General features: G+C 37.9%; 1 protein-coding gene across 1 annotated transcript in view; it reads left to right on the top strand.

The window, feature by feature from the left end:
• The window catches only part of LOC108796970 (breast carcinoma-amplified sequence 3-like), a gene marked incomplete at its 3' end in the record, with an annotated part of 206,142 nt that extends 204,866 nt beyond the window's left edge, over positions 1–1,276 (top strand). The window contains exon 13 of the mRNA XM_018568540.1: positions 1,106–1,276. Coding sequence (XP_018424042.1) covers positions 1,106–1,276 — 171 coding nt within the window. The remainder of the gene's footprint in view (positions 1–1,105) is intronic.
• Between the last annotated feature and the right edge of the window lie 8,987 nt (positions 1,277–10,263).

The following is a 10,263-nucleotide window of genomic DNA, read 5'->3' as shown; positions in this document are numbered from 1 at the left end:
TAGATAGATAGATAGATAGATAGATAGATAGATAGATAGATAGATAGATAGATAGATAGATAGATAGATAGATAGATTTATTTGTCACATACACAATCGTACAAGTATGATATGCAGTGAAATGCTTACACGACTGCAAAAATGCTGCACTAACCTACATTTAGCACCCAGATTTACCAGTTTGAACTAGGTTTCTCTAAATAAATTTTGAGATTCACTTGTCATCATAATCATTAGAATGGCTTTATATATGTGAGATTAGAATAACATATCCATGCTTCTATTTATTTTGTTATTTGGCAAAAACATACATTATTTTTTAACTAATTTATCAATGTCGAATAGTGTTTTATTCTTTCCACCTTAAAATTGTGCCTTTTAGGGTTAACTATTTCAGAACTGCTTAATATAGCAATTGTTTATAATAAAATTCACATTGATCTTTAATTAATATTGTACAATGACTTTGATCTTCAAGTGACCATATATGGTAAATGCCTAATGTCTGATACTGGTGAATGTGGCATGCTAATAGTGCAGATCAGAGCACATCCTTTGGCTATGTCTGAGCTGGACTTTTTGTCTGATTATTTACAGATGTCATTACCAAAATTAGCAATAGAAATATTTGACTTTCACATACATGTACTTACCTGGAAAATACAAGACTGAGTGTACATAAGTCTCTGGGGCAAAGATCTTTCAGAACTCTGCCTGACTGATATATAATATCTCTGGGTTAGTAATGGGTTAAATAATTAGCTGCAGGAAGACCACAAGTAATACTGGTAATACCAATATTATGGTATTGTTAATACCAATGGCCATTTCTTTTCCTCCTGCTTGCCTTTTTGGTCAAAGCTTCTACAGTTAGGTCCTTTTTAATTGGTGTCTTACTGGTGCTTGGAGTTCAGCTTTTTGTTTTTACATTCTTTGCTATGGTGTTTCTAAGAAATATAAAGAGAAAAAAAGTAAATTGATAGAAGCGAAAAGAGAAGAGATAAAACTGAACTGTCTTGGAAGTGTATTATTTATATGAAGTAAACAATTGTAAATGCTGGAGTTATGGCTTTCTCTTATTCACCTAATGATCCCTCTTTCACAGACTCTGAAGACTGGACTTACAATGGTTGGGAAGGTTGTTACCCAACTTACTGGTACACTGCCTGCTGGTTCTTCAGATGAAGACTTGTCATCGCATAGCAATTCAAGACGTAGTCCTCTTGTCCCTGGGGTTATCACTATTATTGACACAGAAACTGTTGCCGAGGGACAGGTGAGCCATTTTTAAATTGACCTTTGAGAATAAATGACAGTGTGTAAATTGAGTGTGTTTGTAAAGTTCATTCTCCACCACCCATTTTATGCTCAATATAAATCTATTCTTTGCTATGTGAGGCAAAGTAGCAGGTTCAGTTTAATTCACCCTCCCCAGCAGAACATGCTCACTTGTTTATTTTCTTTCCCATTGCCACTGTGTAATCTAGAAGTTGCTTAATATATAGCTTACATGATGCAATGGAGTCTTCCCAAGTGACAATGCTGGTAATTGGCTTACTGCTACTTTATACCCAGAGGTACCAGGTATTTTCCTGGCAGCTGAGCTGGAGCAGTGGAATAGCAAAGGAAATATGAGCGTTTGTTGCTGGGGAAGTGAGGGGGTATGGACAAATCACAAGATTGCTTTAAAGGTAGCCCAGTATTTATTTTTTTATCCAAGCATTGGTATAGCGCACCAGTATACTCTAGTCCCTTTTGTTGGTCATTTTGTAATCAGAGAAACCCCTGATTTTGACACAGAAGCGGCAGTCCCAAACAAACCCACTGCGGATTTCATTTCATATACAGAAAGCCTAAATATTTCAGTATTGAAAGTTAATGTGATATTAAAGTCAAAAGGTTTTTAAGCTATTGCAATTGCTGGTTAAATTACTTATATAGGATGCTGCTTCTTGATGTTTAAAAGTTTTAGCTTCCTGCAAAATCAACTGGTCTCCTCAGCACAGCCCTGATATCCTGTTTCAGGATGTCTGCTTTTATTTGCAGGGTGGAGCCACCCTTGTGTGTGCTAGTAATCTTTGTGTGTCTCCACAAACTCATAGACACAGCAAGGCAAGCCGCTCCGCTACTCCCTGCTCCTTTTTCTACCTTGCTCCCTTCTCCAAGCTAGTAGATGTACAGCTGCTTCGGACTGCTCTATCCCTTGTAATCTTGTACTGGACAGGACGTTCAGGGAAGTGGAGCTAGAAGATTTTGAGCCAGCTCTTCAGAATAGTGATGACTAAAGTGCTTGGGCAAAAATTAAAGACATACTTTGCTGGGCAATGCGTATTTGTTTGATCTGGATTCATTATTGAAAAAAAGGTTAACAATTTAATACCACTTTATGTTCCTTGCAGCCACTTATCAGAGTCAAACCTACCTTGTTTGAATGTGTTTGTAGATTTGAATGTGTTTGTAGATATAGGAAGCTGTGGCTCTGTGAGATTTTCTCTTGATTGCAGGGTTTGCTAAATACCATCAGTAGCTCACTGATTGGTTTCACTTGTTGCCTGGATTTACAGTTTCCTAGATGTGGGCGCCAAGTTTGTTTCCCCATTTTAACAACAAAAAAGGGAGCTGTATTAGGAATAGTTAGCTTTCTATACAGTTTACAACTGTTCAAAGATGTGTGTGTACCAATTAAGCACATACGACCATTGCCTGACCCTTGAGATTTTAGGAGAATTACCATTTCTACCAGGATCCCACACAAGTACTATGTTGCACGCGCAAATGATACATAAGCAAAAGTTGTCCAGCTCACCTCTTCCTAATACTTCTCTCCCTTTGAATATCTATCTGTCCCAACAGTGTTTTCTGTGATATATGCCTGTTGGCTGTTTCTCTTCCTGTAATGTCCCCAGAGCTTGCAGACCTGCCATGGTTCAACCTGGAAAACAAAATGTTCTTCAAGTCTTGTTTTGCTACCATGGACCCCTTTGTTTTTTATAGTTTGGCCTCCTCATTGCTCTTCCAATACTACTCAGATGGGCCCTTTGCAGTGGCACAATTAGAATATTTGCCCTTGGCGGAGCCTAGGACAGTTAAAGTCCGAAATGCTTCCACTGAGATGTATTGCAAGTAGATGCATCAGAAATCTACTTGTGTAGGGTGTGCCACTTTCTTAAAACTTGTTAAAAAGCTACTGATTCATAAAACACCTTCCCAGATATTCTCTCTCTTTCTCTCTTTCTCTCTCTCTCTTCCTCTCTCTCTTTCTCTCTCTCTCTCTCTCTCTGCTATGCTATGTTGCCATGGCAGTAAAAACATACACAGACGTAGAACAAGAGAACTTGGATAATACCTTTGAACAGAGGGCTAAGATTTCACTGTAGTAGTTTTATAAAGTATTATATCCCTGGTACCATTTCCCCACTTATATGGATGGTATTCAGAAACCCAGAGGAAAACTGCTTTAGGGGGTTTAGTGAAATTGTTAGCATATCCCCTTATATCTCCTCAGACTGGTGGAACTATCAAATTGAGTGCACATTATGTATTTTGAAAGCAACATTATCTAAATTTAAAAATAAATGTGATCGCCATGGCTTAGCAAGCAGTCACCTTGTTCTTTCCACATTCCCTAGGTAGATGGCACCAGTGTTTGCCCTTATAGTCCCCACTTGTTATAACATTCTGTCATCATGCATTTTCCAATTTTATAGTTCTTTATGTGCTACTATTGTTTATTACAAATTGCGAAAAAGTCTTCATACTATAGTAAAACACTAGTTTTAGAATCTGGTTAATGGGTTAAGACGATTGAAGATTAATAATCTTATGCTATCCTATTTATATCTGAATATTGTTGGATATGTACCCATTCTCTTGTTTTCATGTTATTGTTTGGTTATCTGACCTCAAAACTACAGTTAAATGATAGTTTTCAACATTCATTCTCTGTGCCTTTTTGTATGGAATCAGCATATGATAAACAATGTGAATATTGTATTTGTTTAAATCCTTATTGTTTTTATTAACATTATGTAGTAAAACTTTCCCATGAAGCTTGACTTATTTAAAGGATTCATGTTACAGTGCATAAATGATCTGGTTTTCAAAAACTGGTGTATGCAAGAGTGGTTATCATACCTTATTTTGGTTAATATGTAAACATTTCATGACATTTTCATAGCAGGAGTTGTAAGATTGCTGTGTAAGGAGTGATAATTTCCAGAATATATCTAACTTCCTTTCCAGTAACCCCATCAACTGGCAGCTGAGCTGTGATTCTTTTGTCCAGCAGCAGCCTGCAGACCATTGAACATATTGTATGTTTGCATCGTAGTTATGAATATTATTAACAGATCATTTTCTTCAATGTCACATAATGGAATGTGATGTCATTTTTTTGTTTTGCGGTATACTGATCCTTTAAATTCTATAAATGTAAATGTTTATTTTCCATTGTATAGGCTCCCCAAAGACCCAGAATAATTTAACAAAATTATGACATGAGATGATGGTTGGAAAAGCCCCAGTCCATATAAATCCTTGGTAGAACACTCTTAATCTCAGTCAATTATGTTGTCTTCAGCGTCTGTCTGCTTTTATAATGCACATTTACAGCTGCTATTTATTTGAATGACCTTTTTATAAATGCTTAATTGACTTTACTAGGATTTGAACCTGTGAACTCTAACACGGCAACAGGGGGTGATAAATTGCTTAGTCAAACTTTGTTTATTTAACATTAATGCAACTCTTTGTTTAATCACATAGAGGCCATGAACTGGCCATTAATGCTCTTTGGAGTACATAGTTAAAATAATTATACGGGGCTTTGTGTATACTTTCATCACTTTTATGATAAAATTAAACTTTGGAACTTTAAGTACAGTATATCATATGTTTTAGCCTTTTTCGTCAGAGCTGCTTAATTTGCTATTAAGACAGATTTCAAAATATTTTCTTTAAAGCCATAAATTTGCTTTCCCTTGTTTAAATATTAAAATAATTTTTTCTAAAATCGGACAACATCACCTTTTTATTGTAGCCGTGGTTTAGACACATATGTTCAACATGCTATGAATGCTTTTATAGTGGGTTGTACAGTTGTAAGTCCAGCTAAATTGTAGGCAGACATCGTGTCATGTTGTGCAAGGAATCACCTGAAAGGTTACTACCATGAGACCCAAAAACTAACATGCAGTGGCAAAAAATTTTGTCAGAAAATGCGGTGCATCCCTTGTTTCTCTCCTCCTCGCTGGGCGCTGCTCTGTGTACTCTCGTACACAGAGCAGCACCCAGCAGGGAGAAGAGGAAACTGCAGGAGGCTGAGCGGGGCGGGGAGGAGAGCGTTGTCAGCACTGTCACAGGAGGCAGAGCTCTCCTCCCCTCTGACAGAAAACAGCGCCCAGCGGGGAAAAGAGAAACCTTCAGGAGGCTGAGCGGGACGGGAAGGAGACATCTGTCAGCTGTCACAGGAGGCCAAGCCAGTGATGTGGGTGAAGAGTCAGCTGTCAAAGGTTTAAAGTGACAAAGCTGTCCCCTTGCTGTCACATGCATTGTAGCCATGGAGGACAGCACTTTCCTGTCATTTGAGAGCGAGACTTTCATTCGTCTGGTGAGGGAAGAAAGCTGTATATATGACACCCATCACCCACAGCACAAGCACCATGGAAGAAGGACTAAAGCTTGGCACAGGATTTGCAAACAGATGTGGCCTGATGACTGGGACAGTTTTAGCAGCCCCAACAAAGAATCAAAAGGTCAACATGTGCTGCATGTATAATAATGCATGTATGATAAAACAGAAAGTGTTTTCCCCATAACCGTGGCTCGGTGGTCTGCAGGCAGGGGGGTTCATCACCCGCCTTTTAGCAAAGGGGGCACCCAGATGCAAATAGGCCCCCTGCCCGCAGACCCCTACAACCACCGAGCCAGGGTTCGGTGGAAGAGGCCCTTGTCTTCATCGCCATGGGTTCTTTTACAGGGGTACCTCTCAGAAAAGCACCCTCCCTATGTCGGGGGCATCCAGCCTGGTGTGATGCAGTGGGAGGGAGCTCGATCGTAATCTACCCTTTCCAGCTCCTGCCAGGCTCCTGCTCAGATCATATTCACAGTGCAGAGCTAGCTAATACAACTCTAGGAGCACTTTCCACAGAAGCAGGAAACAGGAAAAGCAATGTCACATCAAAGACCGCTTTTGATTGGGTACTGCCCAATGTAGCAACTACAAAGTCCCTGTGGTAAAATGCCAGAAGAAGCGCTATGTAGCATGTCAAAATGTGCACTGTAGCTCAAAAAATCTTGATGTAGCTTGATGTTGCTTATTTTGTTGTAGCTTTGTGTGTATGGAGTCTAAAGAGCTATGAGCAGGAAGGCATTTGCCCATTCTTTAACACATATGGCCTGTGTCTAATAGATGAACATGATGCATGTGCAGTCAGTTGCTTACTTCCCTCATTTAAATGAGAATAAGAAATACTGTCTGTTGCACCCCTAAATAGCCAAGTCCTTAATGAGGAGTCTTTTTGTTATAGTGTTTGGCTGTTTATGTCCACCTTTATGTCTGTAGTGATGCAAACAGATTGAAGGGGTAGGCTGGAGAAGATGTTCACTCAGTGATCACTTCAAATATTGTTAGTGAAGAGAGCAAACAGTTTTAGCGCCTCTGTTGATAGATTTTTGTTCATTTCAAAACTTTTTCTATCCCCATACTCCCAATAAAAGTCAGTGCGGATGTAAAAGCAGCCTAAAGCAGGTTGATGCAGCCTAGAAGGTCAACTGCATGTCAAGTGCACCTGTCAAAGCCAGCACTCTGAATGATTTTAGAAGTGTCTAAAACTGATTTCAAATGCAAGCCGAATGCACCTAAAAGCTACAGTATCTGTATTTGCCCATCAACATTAGCCTTTTTTTTCTTTCCGCCTTAGCTCTAGTATAATAATCATTTAATTTTTGCAGTTCCATGTCACTTAGGAGCATATTTATAAAGCAATGAATAAGACATGTACTGAATATTTACTGTCGTATCTTTTCTTGATTTGTTGTTTTACATTATAGTGAATGGTATACTCTCAGTAAATGTCTGGTGAAAGTCACATTCATTGCTTTCTAAAAATGCCCCTTAGTGTTAAATAACAATAGATTTTACAGTTCTGTATTCAACTTTTTACAAACCTTTTTTTTTTTTAAATCAGATCGTGTTTATTAAACATTTTTGCACAAACAGATCCCAAAACTGACAATTACATAATACAGACATAATAAAAAAAAAACAAATAAGCCTGCAAATCGAGGATCTATCAGGATCTTTGTAGAGAGCTCTCCGCCGCACGTCCTTCTACATCGAGCTCCAGGCCACGCCCCTTTTACAAACCTTTTAAGACCATCTTTTTACTTTAAGTGTCTGCATTGTTCCATTAAAAATATAAAAATAACATTTTAATTATTTTTTTTATTCATAAGAGATTTCACAATTTTCCTTCCCTTTTTTGAAGGTTATATTAGTTGATGTCAAACTGCTTTTAATGATAACATACTGTTTAATAGTCAGGCTATGAAAAATATAAAGAAATCCAAATTATCCTGGCCATTAAGTTAAAAATGGCTGCATCAGGGCCAGGGTGTATATAAATTACACTGCACATTAACTTGACACACTGACAGCCTCAAGTGTGAAGTGTCATTTTCTGTCTTTTTCACCCCAGTCAATATTGGGATTGATTTATGATGGCCATTTGCAGTGTCTGATTACATTTGCTAATTTGCATCATAGCCAGAGGTTTTGACCACAGTTCTGATAGGAAGTGAAAAGTGACACGGAGCAACAGGAATGGAATTACTTTTTAGGGTGATAGCATACTGGCCTAAGTGGAGAAATAAACATAAGCTGCTTGACATCACAAAACAGCTTACATAGCTAATAAAAAGTAGTTTGGTCTTGAGAAAAATTAACTGCTGAAAACAAAATATTAGAAAATTATAAATCTTTGAACATTTTCCCTCAATTTTAGTCCTGATTACAATAAGACTGGGACTAAAGAGAGGGTTGATCTCGCCAGTCTGGGATACAGCAGTGACAACCTGACAGTGGTTCTGACCCCAACTAAAACCACCACCTCAAACCAGATTGTAGCTAACAAATACCCAAAATGGAATTCTCTGGGAGTCTGATAATTTGCAAACAAGCATTTGGATTAGATTCAGAACTATGCAAAACTGCTACGTAGTATTAGGCTACCTACAGACATTAGAAGGTGAAAAAATGTGAATGTTTTGATTGGCCAAATGTACAGGTTTAATGCTTTTGGAAGAAAAAGAGAAACCATTGAAAATTCATTGATGCCTGGATGTCTTGTGGGAAAACAGTAGCAATACTGAAGTGGATTTTTAAAAAAGTTATTACACAAAAATCTGAAAGGTATTGATAACATAAGTAATGATCCCAATTTACCATTACATCTTTAAATACGTTTTGGAGCAACCAACTGCCTTCAGTCACATACTTATACTGGCCATGCACCTATAGATTCTTTATGGTCAGATGGAAAAAGTGCAGACGGATTCCTCCATCTACGTTAAACTGTGTGACTGGAGGAATCTCCCACTGTGCCAAGCTTCAGTATCTTGCTAGTCGGCCCCGCTGGCTCTCAAAATACCTGATCAATGCCTGCATCCAATCAGATTTTTCAGGTATTTTGATAGCCAGTCCATGATATGGACAAGCACCAATAAGGCATGGATTATAAAAAATCCAGATAGCCAGAGCTCCATTAAATCCATTATTAAAGAATGGAAAGAACAACCCTGAATCTGCCTAGAAATGATCATCCATCAGATCAGGACTTGGCGGCCAGGTAATTAAGGCAGACAGTACAGATAAGAGGCAAATGGTAACTTTGAAGCAGCAGCAGAAATCCAAGGAAGAGGATAAGGACCTGTCAATAGGACAACTCTTTCCTAGACACACTACTGAGGTGTATGGAAAAGTGCGAAGAAGTTATTTCTGTGAACAAGATTCTGTTTGGAGTTTGTAAGAGACACAGCAAACACAGGAAATATGATGCTGTGGTCTGATGAGACCAGTATCCAACTTTTTGGCCTTATTGGAAAGTACTGTGTGTGGGAAGAAAGACAACACTGCTAATCAGCATGATAACACCATTCCCACAGAGAAGTATGGTGGTAGCAGCATCATATTGTGAAGACACTTTTCATCAGCAGGGATTGGAAAACTGGACAGGACTGAGACCAATATGAATGACAGTAAATATAAGGCATTCCTACAGAAACACCAGAGAGTCAGCAGAACATTGATGCTACACAGCCAAATGTTTTCAGGTTGTATCACTTAAAAATGGGGAAAGAATACTTGGGTAAAGCAATGTGAAGATCAGCCAAATGTAATAAAAACTCATCAAAGTTTGTTCATGTTATTAGGCATATAAGCATATTAATAAACCAATGAATATGACATTGACCAACCACTCACAGCATGTGAATCTTCTTGGTTTTAATGTACAGTGAATTAATCCCACCAGTGAATGTTTGGTAAATGGCACATTCACTGCTTTATAAATATGCTCAGTAGAGTTTGTGTGTAATTTGTATTGCTCTAATCATTTAAGCTTTGCTTTGTATTTGTCCTCACTGACAGGGTCTGCCTGATTCAAAACAATAGCGCAGCCTTTAATGATATCATACACATATAATGCACACAGCACACACAATAGCTAGAGACCATATTATCTTTTTTCTTACTATAATTAATACAATGAAGCACCAAGTAGCACTTTGTATTCCTGGCAACACAGATTTACTTTATTTCTCAACAATCTAATAAGATTAGGTGATGCTGACATGTTCTTTATAGATTCATACAAAGTGTGATTTTTCTGCTTTTTTTATTGATTTTGTATGGATTTGCTGAACAGTACAAAAACATCCCGTTGACATAAGGAACTTAACGATCAACCACACAGATACACTACCAGTCAAAAGTTTTAGAACACCACCATTTTCCCAGTTTTTATTTAAATATACACAGTTTAATGTCTCAATGTACTCTGAAAATAAAGCATAGAGCAAATAAACTATTGGAAATCCAAAAGAAATAGTGGAATCATTTTTTAAAACAAAAATGTAATTCAATTTTTGACTCATCAAAGTAGCAGATATAACAGCCGAACTCATGGCATTCTTTCTACACCAGAAATCATATATTGTTCGGAATGTTCTTCCCAACACTGTTGCAGAAGTTCCCACAAATGTGTT

Source organism: Nanorana parkeri, unplaced genomic scaffold, assembly GCF_000935625.1.
Source record: "Nanorana parkeri isolate BGI_ZX_2015 unplaced genomic scaffold, ASM93562v1 scaffold1204, whole genome shotgun sequence".
Taxonomy (NCBI): Eukaryota; Metazoa; Chordata; class Amphibia; order Anura; family Dicroglossidae; genus Nanorana; species Nanorana parkeri.
Note: the sequence above shows the minus strand (reverse complement) of the source record. Positions and strands in the feature narration are given on the sequence as shown.